At 42.0% G+C, this 17,678-nt stretch overlaps 1 protein-coding gene across 2 annotated transcripts in view; it reads left to right on the forward strand.

Annotated features, from left to right (window-relative positions):
• Positions 1-17,458, forward strand: part of SRPX (sushi repeat containing protein X-linked) — a 34,120-nt gene extending 16,662 nt beyond the window's left edge. The window contains exons 2-10 of one of the 2 annotated variants that reach the window (XM_033147184.1): positions 1,303-1,362; positions 7,274-7,465; positions 8,697-8,873; positions 10,890-11,016; positions 11,394-11,515; positions 12,933-13,112; positions 15,170-15,303; positions 15,496-15,617; positions 17,168-17,458. In XM_033147184.1, the coding sequence (XP_033003075.1) occupies positions 1,303-1,362; positions 7,274-7,465; positions 8,697-8,873; positions 10,890-11,016; positions 11,394-11,515; positions 12,933-13,112; positions 15,170-15,303; positions 15,496-15,617; positions 17,168-17,348 (1,295 nt within the window). In that variant the 3' untranslated portion in view covers positions 17,349-17,458. The remainder of the gene's footprint in view (positions 1-1,302; positions 1,363-7,273; positions 7,466-8,696; positions 8,874-10,889; positions 11,017-11,393; positions 11,516-12,932; positions 13,113-15,169; positions 15,304-15,495; positions 15,618-17,167) is intronic. The other variant, XM_033147185.1, reaches the window with a different exon arrangement.
• Positions 17,459-17,678: the final 220 nt, after the last annotated feature.

Below are 17,678 nucleotides of genomic sequence, written 5' to 3' on the forward strand. Positions count from 1 at the left end.
AAAAAGAAAGGCTGCACAGCCAATCACAGACTGAGTTATAATAATCCCAGTTTGTTTGAATTTCACTCTTCTGCAGGGGATCAGCTATATCTATTCTATTAAAATGCAAAATAAAAGAGACAAACATTTAACGAGACTTATAAATCTTTGAGGTGCTATATGGACACCTCTTTTATTTCATTCATACCTCATTCAGCATTTTCTTAGATAGGATTATTGTATTTTACTGTGTATTGCATATTCTGCTTGCGATTAATAAAGTACCTGTGCAGTTCCTCAGATTTTCTCTAGGGTTAGTTTATATATTTTTGGTGTATGGATTCCTTTGTGTAAAGTAGCTGGTTCTAAACACATTGTTGCATACAATAATCTCCACAAGCTGACTTGCCAGAGGGATGAGTTGGTGTTATTAGCCCATCCACTCCTGTCAAACAGGTGCCTGGCTCTGTTGAAGGTGATTGTGCCAGTCATCTGTTCTGTGAGTTGCACGGAGTGACCCAATCCCATCAAGGGTCTCCATTATAGTCTTGCCTAGTGCATATGGGAGGATTTCATTTTATTTTTACCCCAGTGCATCATTCTGCTGGACATACAGGGACAAATCATAAAAGGATTGCCTGCAGTTGCCAAATAAAAGTGAAATATATGCCTCTGTTCTCTTGTGTTGAAAGTTTATTTTAATTGAATTAACACAATTATAACAATGTCTGGTAGAATGTCGTGATGCTCCAAATCCACCCAGGTAAGCCTTTTTTTAAAACAGTCTTTATATTCAGTAGTTAAATAAAATGCTATTTTGACTGGCCAGAATAGCATTAAGGTAAAATGAATGTAATGGCATTTTAGCTGCATTGGCTGTGCTGAATAGCTGTGATTAAGCTCAATCACACATGTATCTGGAATGGTAGTTACATCTGTATTCTGCCTCTGCAGCTGTTTGCTAGGATGGCTGATGCATCCACTTGCATCTTTTGAACCATCTTATAGTGAAATATCTCTTGAGACTTGCGTAAGATCTTAATTTGTGATGGAAGTTCACTGCAAGATGAATTGTAGCCTTCCTTGACTCAATATATATTGGGAAACAATTAGACTTCATTCGGTTTTAAAATACATATCTTTACCCATTTCACTATAAACTGATTTTGCTGCAAGTCTAATAAACATGAAAGCTTACACAGTTTAACTTGCTCTAGGATGTTTGTAACATCCTAATTCTGCCTTCACTCATCTCTGCAAGAGCTTTCCTTATGCTTTTGTTGTTTCCTTGCTTGCTGCAGTTGTTTTTCTTTTTTATTGTAGGATCGGGATACTCACCGCTAGAAGATGATGAAGACGTGTATGCACACAATAGATATAAAGGTGAATGCTTTGCTTATATACTAATGAGGATCACCCATTGCCAAGAAAGCTTTTTTATCCTTTTTCTGCTTGGAGCATGAAGCCTTAGGGTATGTCTGTACCAGCCATATTTTTTTGCACGGTTTGTTTTATTCTGTGAATAGCTGTGAATGCCCTATCATGATTTGAACTCCAGTGATTTGTTGCTGTGGTTTTGTTTGTTTCGAATCAATTTATATCATTAATACCCTTGAAAGATACTCGGAGTCGAGTGTGAATTTCATGCTCTTTATTCAGCTCATAGTAGTGAGGAATGCAGTTCCCCCAAAATGTTTGCTTTATATACACTATTTACACAATGGGCCCCACGTGATTGGCTAATTCCGGGATACTCCTGTATGCCAATCGGAATGCGGATTCACTTCCACCTGGAGCTGGATTGGGTGGCTCCTGCAGACCAATCAGACTGCTGCAATCTCAATCCTATTGTTCTGGGACCAGTCAGACTGCTGCAATCTCAATCCTATTGTTCTGGGACCAGTCAGACTGCTGCAATCTCAATCCTATTGTTCTGGGACCAGTCAGACTGCTACAATCTCAATCCTATTGTTCTAGGACCAATCAGCCTGCTGCAGTTTGGATCCTATTCAACTCAGTACATAACACCCCTCCCCTCTAAGTTCCAGTAGTGCCTGGGAGGTTGCATCCATAGTCCTCAAGGTACGCTGGCCGCCTACGTGTGCGTTGCGTCCTGGGCTGTTCCCTGGTCAGGGGTTCTGGTTCTGGCTCGTGTTCCGAGGCTGCTGGTTGTGATGGGGCTGTTTGGTCTGGCGCAACCAGCTCGCTCTGTCGTGGCTCTGGTTCCAGTGCCCTTTCGGCCTCGCAGGTCCTCTCAGTATTTACTGATTCTGCCTGCAGCTTGCGCAGTTCCCTCCTTCTGGTCGAGGCAGCTGTGGTGTGTGCACGGCTTGAGTGCGCCGCTGTACTCTGTGCACCTCCTCACTGTCTGATCCTGAATCGTCGATGAGGTCCTCGTGGTGGACCCTTGGTTGGGACGGCACGCTCGGCCGTGCCTCTTGCATTGACCTCTCGGCGGCTTCTGTTGCCAGGGCCTCCTCCAGAGCGACCTGGAACGTTAGGTCCTTCTTGGCATAGAGGCGTCGTTGCAGCTTCTCGTCCCTCAGGCCACCGACGAGGCGGTCACGCAGCATGTTCTCCAACTCTGAGAAGTTGCAAAACCGAGCGGCTTGGCGGAGGGAGGTCACAAACCCCGTTATGGTTTCCCCAGGGGCTTGCCGCTTTGCATAGAAGCCCCTTCAGCCGTTCCATTACTGTTTTGTAAGGAACAGTAGCTACATCATCAGGCGCCAGGAGAGCCCGGGCGATTTCGAATGTCTCCTCTCCGCAGACGCTGAAGAATATCGCCCTCTTCTTGGCATCGTTGGTGACCCCTTTAGCTTCTAGAAGAAAGGTGAAACGGGTGGCGTATCCTTCCCAGTCTCCTGATGCTGGGTTGAACGGCGAGAAGCTGCTGTCCGTCGCCATCTTGAGTTCCTTGGGACCCGGAGCTGAAGCCTGGATACACGGTGCGAGGCAGCTGTGCGGCAAGTGGCGTTGCTGCGGTGCTGTGTGTGGCAGTCAGCTCAGCGGGATCCCATCCTCGTCGCCAGTGAAAGATACTCGGAGTCGAGTGTGAATTTCATGCTCTTTATTCAGCTCATAGTAGTGAGGAATGCAGTTCCCCCAAAATGTTTGCTTTATATACACTATTTACACAATGGGCCCCACGTGATTGGCTAATTCCGGGATACTCCTGTATGCCAATCGGAATGCGGATTCACTTCCACCTGGAGCTGGATTGGGTGGCTCCTGCAGACCAATCAGACTGCTGCAATCTCAATCCTATTGTTCTGGGACCAGTCAGACTGCTGCAATCTCAATCCTATTGTTCTGGGACCAGTCAGACTGCTGCAATCTCAATCCTATTGTTCTGGGACCAGTCAGACTGCTACAATCTCAATCCTATTGTTCTAGGACCAATCAGCCTGCTGCAGTTTGGATCCTATTCAACTCAGTACATAACAACCCTTCTGCAAAATATTCAAACTGGTTTGAATATTTTGCACCCCCCAAATAATGATTGTGCACAAGTCATGTGTGATGTTCTTCACTTCCAGATAATTTTTACTCTCCCATCTTATTCATGCCTGCTTATTTAGCAATCTTACAGATATATTCTCAAGTTCATTGTCCTTGGTTATGATTTTGTAGAGAAATGCATAAGATGAGTCTGACATGTAGGTGCAAAAATCTGGCAACCTTTCTTCCAAAGGAAATAAATGGAGGTTGGGGGGGGGAGAGACCCACAGTTACTGTCAACACAATATAAACCACATGGCTTACAAGCTGGATATATGGAGAGAGGTAGGAATGTTAAGCTGCCATGGAGATGTGCTGACATAGTCACAGCCTTGGAATTGCCAGACTTCATGCGTGTTTGAATTTTCTGTACTTGTTGCTGTTGAACAGCAGAGGATGGTAGAAGTACTACTCATGGATTCTCTTTATTTTTTTTCAAGGAAAAGTTTCTAATTACCTGACTTCAGTTTTTGGAGATCAAGCAGATAGTTCATGTTAATTAAAAATAAGCTGCTTTTTTCTTTCATGCACCATAGCATCAAAATTAAAAGTTGTCTGTGATCTCTACCTGTTTGGTGATACTTTACTGAGTTTTTTCCATAGCTTTTCTATAGTATCAATCCTCTCCCCTCCCCCCCCCACAAAAAGTATGCTAATTATGAACCAGGCAATCCTAAGAATTTGCAGGTAATCTCATAACCTTTATTAAGAGGATAGTGTTTGCAACTTTCTAAACAAATCAATTGCTGGTGACAACTGAAAGTGAAATGGGTTGTTTTCATTTAGCAAGCTTGCAAAAGCCCTACCTACCATTCTGCCCAAATGCTTATTTTTGGATAGAGCAATAACTTTTTTATATATACAATGACATACTTAGATATTATTTGGAATGAAGCAACCTTCTTATGGCTGAGTGCTTCTCCGACATTGATTATGTTCCATACATTTGTAATTACCCATGTTGAAGGGAAGTAATTAGAGAGCTAGTGAGTTTTCTGTGTGTTTACCTTTGTGTACTTCAGCATAAAGAGGATTATTCAATCCACACCACTATCTGTCTCAGCATGCCTAAACTTATTTATCCTTAAATCTATTGGATTGCGTCTGCGTTTTGCTGTCTGAACTTTGGCTAACAGGGTTACCCATTCTGTGCAATACAGACTGAAAATCTGATGGTGTAATAAAGCTATGGGAGTGCTCAGGGTAGAATGTGAAATCCAAAAGAACAGAAGCTGGTATCATAAAAAGTAGACTTTAGAGCTTAATATTTTGAAAGAATGGCAATTGGAACCTTCATGTAGGTGGTGCCTGTAACTCTGCTCATGACAAAAAGCCATCACAGTAATTGCCACTTGCTTCATAAACAAAACCCGCCACATATCCTGTGAGCTGAGCTCACAACTTAGCAACACAGTGGACTAGGAGGCAAGCATATTGTTGCATGACATCTCCACAACTAGGGTAAGAAGATTATTATTCGCAAGATGAGTAGTCTTGTGTGGTAACCCCCAATCCTTGCCGTGTTGTGGGTGGGGCTCTATTGTGGGTGGAGGCACTACGGCAGTGGCACCAGAGCAGTGGTGCCCGTCATTCAAAGCTACCAGTTGCACCATCGTAGGAGTGGGAGGCATCTTGCTGTGGCCCAGTGATCATAGAGTATGTGGAGCTGCCTTTGCAGGTGGTCGAGAGATTTAATTTCAGTATTCAGCTGCCAGGCTGCAGACTGGAACTAGGTGCTGTCCCTGTATTATACCAGAGCTTCATAGATTGCACTGGCTCAAAGTGTTTCTGAGCTCAGTTTCAAAGTATTAGTTTAAAAAAACCCACTTATGATGTTGGCGCCGAGGTATCTAAAAGGTTGCTTCTGCATTCTGCAGTGACTTTGAGAATTGTATCTTGGCATAGCTCCAAAGTTAATAAGAATTTCATATGCCTGCATTATGTATTCCTGTAATGCTTTACTCCTTGCCTCCAGTCAGTTGAATATGTCATTTTTGTTTCAATATGCAGTAGAACCTCTTCACAAGAGCATATCCAATGCATTTCAGTTCTCAGAAGTTCAGAAAAAGGAGTATCTGTGCTTATGTCTATATATGTCAGGAATATATATTCTTTATTGAATAGGCTGCAAATGTCCCTTAATCTGGTACACCCATGCTTGTGTCTATAGTATCCTACCATTAGTATAAACAATGTGGTAAGTATTCTATCATTCCTCTGCAAGTGCAGAAATTTTACAGAGCAAATTCCACTAACTCAAAACTAGAGGACTGCAGCCAATATTTTGGCTGGTGGGTTTCAATACATAGAATCCAGCACCACTACCCTGCTGCCCTTCTGCCACCTTGCAGCTACCTAATCAGCAGACCATGGGATAATCTCCCTCATCTCCTGCCCCATTCCTAGCACATACTTCCCCCAACACCCATCTCTCTCTTGCATGTGTGTCTTTTACTGTGATTCATTTTTAAAGGTGACATTGAGCCTTGAAGAAAAAGGTTCATGAGATTCCTTTGCCTGGAGTCATGTTTAATCTGAATTGCCTTGGCTGTATGTGCATTGTTAAGCACATTAATTCATCAGTTTGGATGCTATGTTGTTGCACACCCAGTATTACATTGTAGACCAGCCCCCTCTCTCCAGCGCTGCCCCCAGTCTTTATCTCCCTGATGCATACGCTATAGGCAAGGCCCCACTGCCTCAAGGACTGTGCAGTATCGATTCACCACACATCAAATAAGACTTGGCTTAATAAGCCAAATTCTCTTGGACACAGAACTTAAAATTCAGCATTATTTGGAAAAAATCATTTAAAGTAAATATATGAGTTATAACCAAACGGAATATAGTTTGCAGAGTGGATTTTTAAGTGTTGTTTATTTGTTTGTTTTTTGTGTGTGTGTGTGCATGAGCACACACATTTTACAGATTGATCTGTAGGAAATATTTTCGGTGAAATAGGAGAGTAACAGTGCGATCCTATACATGTCTAATAAGAAATAAGTCCTATGGAGTTCAATGGGGCTTACTCCCAGGTGACTTTGGGGTTAGGATTGCAGTCTAAGTGAATTAAACGATATGCCACGTACACAGTTGTTTTTATTGTGTGATCGTCAATCACCTTATGTGAAAGGTGGTTCATAAATTATTGGGGTTTTTTTTTTAAAAAAAAAACACACCTTATTCTTGTTTGATTTGAATTCATTAGTTTGATTTCTTTTTGAGGAGAAAAAAATTAACAAAATATCTAATAATTCTAACTGTCCACATGGTGGCAGCCTTAATCCGCAAGCAGGAAACTAAGGGGTCAGTTCTCATCATCCCACTGCACCCGCGCTAGTAATTCCTTTGATTTTTAGTGGCTCAAGATTTGAACAGAAAATATAATTCACATGCCACACATAGAAAGCAACTGCCTTTGGTGCTGTTACTTTGGAAGGAGTCTATAATAATCTTGCAGTCTCTATGTGTAATTTTATGTTCTCTTTTTCTTCCCAGTAAACTCTAGTCCAACACCACTTTTAAATGTGTGGGTTTTATCCAACAATGTGCAAGCAGAACTTGATTCAAGCAAGGGGATTTCCTCTCCCCTTCGCCCCCCCCCCAAAAAAAATCTGCTCTGGAGGGTTCCTCAACCCTCTGGCACAGATTCTGAATGTTGGGAATGGAGAGGAAAGTTCCATTGCACAAACAGATGTCAGTTGTGCAACTGGAATTGCAGTGTTAGATACAGTCCCGTATTATTGTGCATTTTCTTTTTTCCTCTTATAAATGCACGTATGTCTTTCACCAGATACACCATGGTGCTCTCCTATCAAGGTGAAATACGGCTATGCCAGCTGCAGAAGCCCTCGCGGAGGGTATTATAAAAACGTCTTGGGAACAAAATGCGACATTCGTTGTCAGAAAGGCTATGAGCTGCACGGTCCCCAGGAGCTTATGTGTCAGTCAAACAAACGCTGGTCTGGCAAAGTTTTGTGCAAACGTGAGTGGATCATTACTTTGGTTCTCAGTTCAGTTGTTTCTGGCTAATTAGCCATACCTACTAGAGAGGCAAGAGTTAAATCTTTTTACACAGCAAAAATATTAACTCTGTTTCTCTATATGCACTCTTATCAATGCTTTAAAAAAAAAAGCTGCACATACAGAAAACTTCTGCAAGAAGGTAACCAAGGACAATCTCCTACCCCAGTGTTAGGGAACCTGTGGGGGGGTCCTCCAAATGTTGTAGGACTCCCACTCTCACCAGCCCTACCCACTATAGGGCTCTATAAATGCTAATATGTGAGCTCCTAACAGCCTCACCATCTAGTGTCTGAAAGCAGAATATTTTAAATACTTTACGATATGGAAATACACTTCGTTGCCTTTAACATCACCATTCCCAGGTTAATCCAAAGCACAATTTTCTCCAAGTCTAAGGTAGCAGCAAACAAGGCACACCTTGATAATGTCCCTTTTGTGCTTGACAGATCCAGATGGCTCAAACAAGCCACTCGAGAGAGAGATAAACACACATATGCATAGATCTGTTTTGAAAGCTTAGTGCTCAATTTGTTGGGATCACTGTCCCAACATAAGGCTGTCCACTTGAGTTTTGGAAATTTCCTCTTCCCTGAGCATTTCCACAGCAGACCGGGGGGGGGGGGGGAGGAAGCAGGACTGCTTGCTTACTTTGGGATCTGTGTGCGCTCATGTTTTAAAGCCAATGCAGCCATTTCAAAGAGTGTACATGAGAAGCGAAGTACCTGCTGCATCCATTACTTTGGCAGAGGCAGAAGGTGTGTTTGCTAGGGGATTATTCCAGCGGTTATTTTATCTCTCTCATTGGCCCTAATTTGGGGGGGGGTGGAGAGAATAAGCCCACCAGTTCCAGGATTTTTTGACATTTCCTGGGAGCAATAGCTGGGCTTTGGATCATGCAGATTCAAGGCCTCCACTGACATGCCATCAGCTTTGGACTAGAAGATTGTTTCATGTTACATATACATTAACCATGATGAACACATGGGAGATGCAGGGTGAAGTATTGGAAAGTGACTCCACTAGTAGTGCATTGCTTTGAAAGCCCTCATATTTTATCAGTTAATCAACACTGACATGCATTTGCTGTACTGCTTTTCGGTGAATAGGTATATCTTTGCATATAGTGCAAAGTTTTTTTTAAAAAATATTCTCAGTCATTTGATGTTGGTTGGTTTTTCTCCCCTCTGTAGAAAAACGTTGCCCAACCCTTTCGATGCCAGGAAATGGAGGATTCAAGTGTTTAGATGGTGCATATTATAACTCCAGGTGTGAGTATTATTGTTCACCAGGATACCAATTAAAAGGAGACCGAATAGTACAATGTATGGATAACAAACTTTGGAGTGGACGACCAGCTTCTTGTGTTGGTAAGTGTGGCCTGGGAGGATGTGCAGATTGCTTACCGTAGCAGCACAACTGCTGCTTTGCAGTTATATTGCTGCAGCTAAAACAAGATTCAGAGCTCGCCCGTGGTCAGGGATGATGGGAGTTGTAGTCCAGCAGCATCTGGAGTGCACAGGTTCTCCAGCCCTGGGTTATAGAGTGCGTTTATAATAAGAGAGGGGTAGTGCATTGTTAGGGCTTGGGAGACCTGGGTTCAAATTCCCACTCAGCCATGAAACTCGCTCCACTGGGTTACTTTTGACCAGAACCACGGGTGGCTCCCCCCTGAGCTCCTTGGAGGGAGGGAGGGATAAAAGTAAACAAATTCTCTTTAAATGGCTTGACAGTGGGTTTGATAGTAGATTGTTTTCTCACAAAGCTACCAGCCTGGCAGAACTGCAGTGCATACTTTTGCCCTCTGAAAGTAAAGATGACACTACAATATGAATCATTTAAAAAAATAAATAAATCAGGGACACTCCCATGCTTGTTACCTCCCGTTGATGCTCTTCTGACATTTGTGAAAACGTTTGTGAAACAACATTGGAGGCTTTTTAGGATGGCTTTGCTGAAACTGTGTCTCACTGTCTTTCATTTATTTTGCTTAATAGTTTCTCATGTGGCTCAAATTAAATTTGTTGCTTTTTTTGTTTTGTTACATTGCTGCAGATAAGAAATCCCAGTTCTTCTCATAATTCTGCCCTCTCCAACTACAAATTAATGGGAAGAGAGGGGTGTGTGTGTGTGTGTGCTTGTCTAGCGATTATCTCTAAGCAGTTAAAATGGCTTAAAACACTGTGGTCCAGCAAGAAGAGTTCACTGATCCATGAGTGCTTGGAGATGCAGTTCCTATAGTAACCAAAGTCTGGTGTCTTAAGTAGCTGAAATTAATAGTAATACAGGGAAACTATGGTCCTTTGCTATAGGAGACTCATAAACATATATCAGAAACACTGTTTTCCAGGAACGTTTCCATTCCTTCTTTCATTTAATTTTGAGTATGCACATATTTAGGTAATGGCTTAAGCACAGAAAATTTGGGCCCTCTCACACAACTGCTTTACCTGCAGAACTGCTTGTTCTCGTGTGCATTGCAGGCCGCTTTTTGTGTGTCCTTTCTCAGACTTCATTGAGAAGGGCTGCAGTTGTATAATGAACCACCACCTTCTGCTAATAGGAAGACTCCTTTGCAATGAACAGGGAGCAGCTGCCCTGGGGTGGGAGAGCAATTAAGTGTACTGACTCTTTAATCCTGCTTCATGCATTACATTACTTCTCCTGCCCCTCTCCCCAGCATGTATCATGCTGAAAAACAATGCTATTTTTCTAGAAACTCATCATGACTCACCTTGTTCTGTTATAATGGCAATGGCACCCACCTGAGAGGTGCTGGAACTGAGTTCTGGTGAGTTCCCCGAAAAAAGTGCTGCTCAAAACATAATGCATCAGGAAGCCTGTGTCGTTGGGCCCATAGAGTAGGACCCAGCCCTTTGATACAGAACACTATCAATAGCCTTACATTGCATTTAGGTGGCAAAATTCATACAAAATGTTTTTAGAGGTGTCTAGGTGAAGTTGCCTCTAAACATGCAAGTAGACCTTTTTGCATTCAGAACTGCTCTCTAGACTAAAGTAGATATTCAATAAGAATGCATCAACACACTGAAAAGTAATTTTTATATGAAGTTTTTTTGAAAAAAAATCATAAAGTTCTGGAGATTAGAGGAATTTTCAGGAGCATAAAAATGGAAGAAAATAACAAGGCAGGTGGTGTGAAACCATTTCAGTGCTTTCCTGAGCTGCTTGCTTTTAATCTCAGGAAGATAACTTCTTTTTCCCAATAATCTCCATTTGGTGTTATTAATGTTGTGCCAGAGTCAATTTTAAGTGTCCTGGTAGCAGCTTGATGATTAACTTGTTCAATATTATTTCTGCACTGTTTGCATTGCCTGCTTAAACCAAGTGTGGCTGTGCTATTATACCCGTGGGTTTATTTTCAGATATGGAGCCGCCTAGAATCCAGTGCCCAAGTGTAAAGGAGAAAACGGCAGAGCCCAATAAACTGACAGCCAGAGTGTTCTGGGAAACCCCAGAGGGAAGGGACACTGCAGATGGCATTTTGACAGAGTGAGTGAAAATGTGTGAACTAACTAAATACACATTCACCTCTGGAAGTCTCTATGTGCCCACAGAACTTGTATTTCAAGTGTCCCTGGTCTATTTGGTACAGGCAGAGCAAATCTGGCTGCACAGGTGATTTCTGATTCAGGGGTTGTGCTTCAGTAAATCTACAGATAAACCTCCATAGGGACTGTGTTTGTTCTTGGCTATATATGTAGCATTCTGTTATATTTGCTGCCAGTGGGCAGTTTTGGAAAAGGTTATATTGCACTGCTATAATCAGAGCTGCAAACTGAACATTGATCTTCTAAATTGTATTCCCCGAAAGGTCCTGTCTCTGCAACAATAGTAATTATTGTTTGCAAAAATTTCTTTCTTTTTAGTGTTATTTTGAAAGGACTACCACCAGGATCACATTTTTCAGAGGGAGATCACAAGATCCACTACACTGTGTTTGACAGAGCTGGGAATAAGGGAACGTGCAGATTTTATGTTAAAGTTAAAGGTAAGAACATTTGCTGTTGGGATTAGGGGAAGCAGAGGCATCAAAGTTAGGCCCTATTTATTTATATCTTACCTGGAGGAGCATGGCTGCTGCTGCTTTTGCAGTTTCTCTGATGGTATTCAGTGCATGTGAACCATCCTTAACCAGGTGGGTACAAGATGTAGACAATGCCAGGAGGTTGTGGCATCAGTCCATTATACTTCCTGATGTTGGAATATATTTAAAATGATATGCCTCTATTCAATTTTCCTAAGCTAGGTTCTGAACTGGGATCTGCAAACTTGCCCCCACTTTGTATTTATTTATTTTTAGATGCCAGGTAAAAACTGCTCCCTTTTGGGGGGATAGGCTTTTGGAGGCTGATAGGTGAAATAATTTCTGAGTTTTGGTTAATTGTTTTAATCTTTATTATGTGTTATTTGTGTTGCCTTAATTAGGTGTAAATCACCCTGTGACCATTTTTGTGAAGGGCATAATGGAGATATCTTAATAAGTAATTAAAACTATGTTCCACAGTTTTTGAAGATAGCTGGGCGAGAGGTGCCAAAATGAGCCCTTGTGAATGGTTCCATCTTCACCAGTTTTGAGTTCTACCAGGGTTTGTCGCTGATAAAGAGTGGCTACGAATAATTAGTGGAATGCCCTTGGTTTTAGTGTTGGAGGAAGCATTGCTTAAGAAATGGTTAGATGTTCAAGCTTAGTGACTCATACGCAACTGGAATTATGCACGCTTTGTTACTGCTTCTGCGACCATCACCCTTCACCAAACAGGGCATTTTGCAAATAAAATAAAATAAAAATCGCAATACTGTTGTTAATACAGAACCTACCAATAAGAAAATTAGCACCACAAAAGTACTGGGCTGTTTGGGACATAGCAATGCCTTCCTGCAGAGTCTGGTTATGCAACAGCCCCTGCTTGGGCAGTGGAACAGAGCAGCCCCCTTGCTATGTATACATTGGAAAAACAGGCAGAGAGCCGGGCCCACAGTTCTAGCTGTTGTGCCACTAAATGGCTCTTGGGGGAGTCTTGTACCACTGGATGGGCAAGAGGAAATTGGCAATATAGAGGTTGTATTAGAAGCTATGGTGCCTGCATATTGCAGCAATTAGCGTTATTCTGTGCATTAACAATAGACTGTGCTAGGTCTAAACTCTGCCATGCTGATGTAGCATAAGCTCAGGGCTGTTAACAATATAAGGAATATCTGGCTATACCACGCATCAGTTAATATATGTGAATGGCACACCTGTGTGTGTTAATGAATCTATATGTCAAACTGATTATAAAATCAAAAGATACTGATGTCTCTTGAAAGCTAAAAAACCCCAAACCCATGCAATTGCACTTTCATTTCATAGTAGTGATGTATTAGGAGAGAAAATGAATCACTGAATGCTCATTTTGTTTTTACAGTCAGACGTTGCGGGAAACTGAATGCTCCAGAAAATGGCTACATAAAATGTTCTGGTGACGGGGATAATTATGGCGCAACCTGTGAATTTTCCTGCATCGGTGGATACGAATTGCAGGGAAGCCCAGCACGAGTTTGTCAGTACAATTTAGGCTGGTCAGGAACAGAGCCAACCTGTACACGTATGTAATGAATAATTCCAGTAAAAGAGCAGCACATGGGGTGGCAGGATTGTGGGAAGACTTGCCTAGCACAAACATTGTAATTGTTCCACATGCTTCAACACTTACAATTGTTCACTGGGTTTTGGCTAGCAAGCTGTTTATGCAGGGTTAAGCAGTTGAGACGTTGCTAATGAATTATGATCTCCGTGTTATAAAACTTACCTGTCTATTGAAGATGACATGAGATACAAATCTGTGGCTAAGCCTAAATGCAGTATTTTATTGTGTTAATGCCAAGACATTTCTCACCTTTTACAGAGGTGCTCAGTTGCCCTGATCCACAGACGCTTGTGGGAAGTTGCACAAATGCAGTGAGGCTTTTATGTTATTTCCTAATCACCAGTTTTATATTCCCCATTGCAAGCTGTTTTAAAAACTCATATTCATGTTTAAAAACAGCTTGCAATGTAGCCTTAGTAGGCAAGGGTGCTGGGGAGCTCTGCCTCGATATGTAAAAGAAGCAGCTTTACTTAACACACATTAAAGAGCTGTCTGTGCTACATCCATTATATCCTTTCTCTGACTTGAGATTTCTTTGCATCTCCTTCCTGTTCTCATTCTATTGATCTCTTTCTCTTTCTTGATAGGAATTGATTACCAAACATCCGCCCACATTCTCCTGCCAACTCAAAACATGTGCAGATTTTGCAAAGTAGATACCACTTAGCATCTGGAAGAAGCAGTAATTTGTTGCAGGTTGTGAGTGAAAAGATTTAAGTGTGATTCTTTTCCTGTTTTCTGGCTGCTAGATCCAAGATACTTGGCAAGATATGTATGCAGAGCACTTAAGTATTGTGAACATCTGTATCATTAATGGCTAGCAGACTTCCTAAGAGCTGTGTGTACCAGGGAGGAGCCCAAGCCAGGCCCCAGGTTTAACCCTCAGCATGGCTAGCTAAAATAGCCTAAAAGGATAGGAAAAATCTTGCCTCAGATTATGGAGAAATGGTACCAGTAAGAGTAGAGAAACCTTTGATGAGCCAATAGTCTAACTCAGTAAAGGTATTCTCATAGGTTTAGAATGTGATGCACTAATATGCCAGTATAATGTCATAATATTTGGCATTACTTAATGTTGTGTGCAGAGGTAGCATTGCGTCCAATCCCTAAAATCAGGACTGGCCAGATGTGTCCCAGTAATCACAGGCATTGCTGGGTGATTATGCATGAAACAGGCTTCAAGGACCCCGCTCACTCTGTGAGCCTGTGTGGTGTCAGGTCAAGACTTCTCTTGATTGAATGTTTGCCTTATCTGAATCTCTTGCGTATTTTGTGTAGGGAAGAAGAGTACTTTTAACCAATCTGTTAAAGCAGAGATAGAAACATGTGGCCTTCTAGCTTCCAGTTGGATCATAATTCCCATCATCCCTGATTTCCTGGCTAGGTTTGATAGAAACTGGAGTCCTACAGCATATGGAAGTTCAGTTTGCCTGCCCATGTCAAAGTTTGCCTCATGATCTAATGACACAAATAGGTGTTCTGGGGGTTAGTTATCCAAAGTGAGTGCTTGTAATGTACATGTCACCACAAGCCAATTTTCAATAATCATCATGACATGTTTACATGCTAGTTTGAATGCTGGAAAAAAAAAATAACATCTCTGCAACACAAGTATCTGCAGCAGAATTTGTCCGGATCCTCTACCAGAAATGAACAACTGTACATTTCCTGAACTTATGCAAATTTCTGATAATCCAGATAATCCAGAAAATATCTAAGGTTATAACCCTTCAGGGCTTTATTTGGGAGTGAATTTGGTTGAAACCAGAGGGATTTGCTTATGTTTAAAAGGCATAGGCTCAGGCTGCACATCTTGCTTTTGAGTTTTCTGTTGTTAAGAATTGAGCTACCATTTAAAACCTTGGTGTTGAGTTGAGAACATTCTTGATTCTTTCAATCTGCTCTGTCCTCTTTTGACTTCCATGACCAAATCAGTTGCCATTATCTCCAGTTGCTTAAGGTTGAAAACAGATCTATTATTATGATTATCATTGTCTTCTTGCTTGTAATTTCAGCCATGAACATTAATGTTGGTGTGAGGACCGCAGCAGCCCTCCTGGACCAGTTTTATGAGAAACGGAGGCTGCTCATTATATCCACTCCGACTGCAGCCAATTACTTCTATAGATTGCAACTGGGAATGCTGCAGGTGAGGCACAGCTCCACTTTAGCTCCCAAAATAGTGTAGATGAACCGTGTCTTTAACAGTGCATTAACTTTTATATAAGTCTCGAGAGTCCCTTACATTACAGGACCATAATAATAAGCACACATTGCAGAAGCTCCCATTACGATTAATCCACTTGATGTTTATCTCCAATTCATATCTTGATTACTTTAGCCAGCACTGTGTGGTTTAGATCTCCGGCACGTGACCGTGATTGAGTTGGTTGGAGTCTATCCAGCACAGCTGGGAAGAATAGGCTTGAGACTGATGCCTCCTGCGCTGGCTTTGCAACTCAGGTAAAATAAAAACACTCTGTTGATAATAATCCAGAATTGTTTCCCCACCCCAGTATTGTCCTTTAATGTCTTGACTGCATTTTTAGGGGATGCACAATATTTGTTAAAAATAAAACAATGTGAGATTCCCTTGAGCAAACCGCATCCCTGAACAGGAATTCTGCATGAGTTGGAGAATATTTCTCAAGGAGACGTGCAAGTTTTATAGTCACCAAGCAGTGTATAGAAAGAATATGCATGTTCTGATGTTTAATCTTGTGATCCATTTTTCTGAAGCAGAGCTCTGTTTTATACCAATTACTATGTCCAGCCCACACAAATGCCTGCCTTTGTAGACTCAAAAGTTTTATGATAAACAGGTACATTACCATACATGCTTCTTCCATGGCAGCTGGGGGTGGAAATGCTGCTCTACTTATTACAGGTCTGGAGTCTACAGAAGATTGGCTTTTCCTATGCTTAGAGCTGTACAAATGATATGTTCAAGTTGCCACTATATCAGGGTGGCAAACTTCTGGCCCTCTGATGTTGCTGGAGTCTAACTCCAGCCACTTGACCATTAACTATAATGGGACCTGGCCCCAACATTAGGATCACCCCAGGTTAGCTACCTCTCCATTGCACAGTATGGGGATCAGCTGCTTCATTCCATAATTGAAAGTCATAGCTCATATTGATACCAGGGCATAATTGGCAGGATCATGCTAGTGTTGTGTCCAAACCCTATTTCCACCTATTGCAAGGGGAACCAGTTCTTCTTCTACTTTTCCTCAGCACAAATGTGTTGCACAAGGTCAGTTTGCACTGTGTTTCAGAGTTAGGGTCTTTTCTGCTCATAAGAATGTAGTGGTCCCACTAAGCATGTACCATTCATTTGGAAGAGTAGGGAAATGAGGGAGTTTTCAGCACTGCATCAGTGGCTGGTGCTGCTTACTGTCAGGGTTGTAAAGAGGAAGTAGGCATGGGCAGGCTGCCCAACACAGTGATAAAAAGAGAAGGCATGGTCCTTCTGGGGGGAAAAAAACCAGTGGGCAAAATCTTGAGCATCTTTCATAGATGTAACACGATAACATGTGCCAGATTGACTAGCAGCTTTCATTCCAAGATTAGACAATTGTCTTTTTAATACGTGCTTTAAAATTCATGGTCTAAATTTTATATTGACTAGCTGACTGTGGCTGCAAGTCCAGTTGTGCATAATCTTTCTTTGACTTTAAAAAGTATCTGAAAAAGGGGCTTGTTCTTTCTCATACTTCATTGCAATAGATAGGTATGGCCATACAGCGGTGGAGCATGTCTTCATGGTGCCCGGGGTGCAGGGAACACAACAGGGCATGTATACTGTCTGTCCTTCCAATCAGTTAGGATTGGACTGATTGGAAGAGTACCTGCTTGTTACGCCATGCTAGGCCCACGCGGGTTTGGACTTTCAAAGCAGCATGGGGCTGGCAGGGGCAGCGTGAAGAGCAAAAGGTGCTCAGGGCAACGGCCTATGCTACGCCTCTGTGACCATACATGTAATATAGCTGCTTATCTCTTCATATTGTCAGGTTGTTGCTCCGCATTCCCCACTATAACTTCAATATGGTGGTGGTTGATAAACATGGTGTGGACAAAGAACGATATCCTTTCCCAGCGACTCCTGCTGAGCTCTTTGCTCTCATTGATACTTTCCCTTTGAGAAAAGAAGAAATGAAACTGCAAGCAGAAGCTGGCCAGTCCTGTCCCTGAGTCTGGATTACAGCCATTCGCATTGTGGTGTGTTGCTGCCCCCCCTGCCCCTCTGGTGCTACTACACAAAGCATGGTATTATGGAAGTCACTGATGTACAGATTCTTTTTAAAAAAACAACAACAAATGTATGTTTGTGTTTAGCTTTGTGTGTGTTGTGGAGCTTCCTTTATTTACCATTTTACATAATGCCTCTTTCACTATGTCCAGAGATTTCTAAGAAAATCTATAGAAGAGAATGAAAATATCAAATTACCTTGGTTAGGTTTCCAGGAATGCCTTTGAAGGTTGCTCACTGTGTAAATGTTTCCTCTTCTTTTTACAGATCTT

Source organism: Lacerta agilis, chromosome 4 (genome assembly GCF_009819535.1).
Source record: "Lacerta agilis isolate rLacAgi1 chromosome 4, rLacAgi1.pri, whole genome shotgun sequence".
Classification (NCBI taxonomy): Eukaryota; Metazoa; Chordata; class Lepidosauria; order Squamata; family Lacertidae; genus Lacerta; species Lacerta agilis.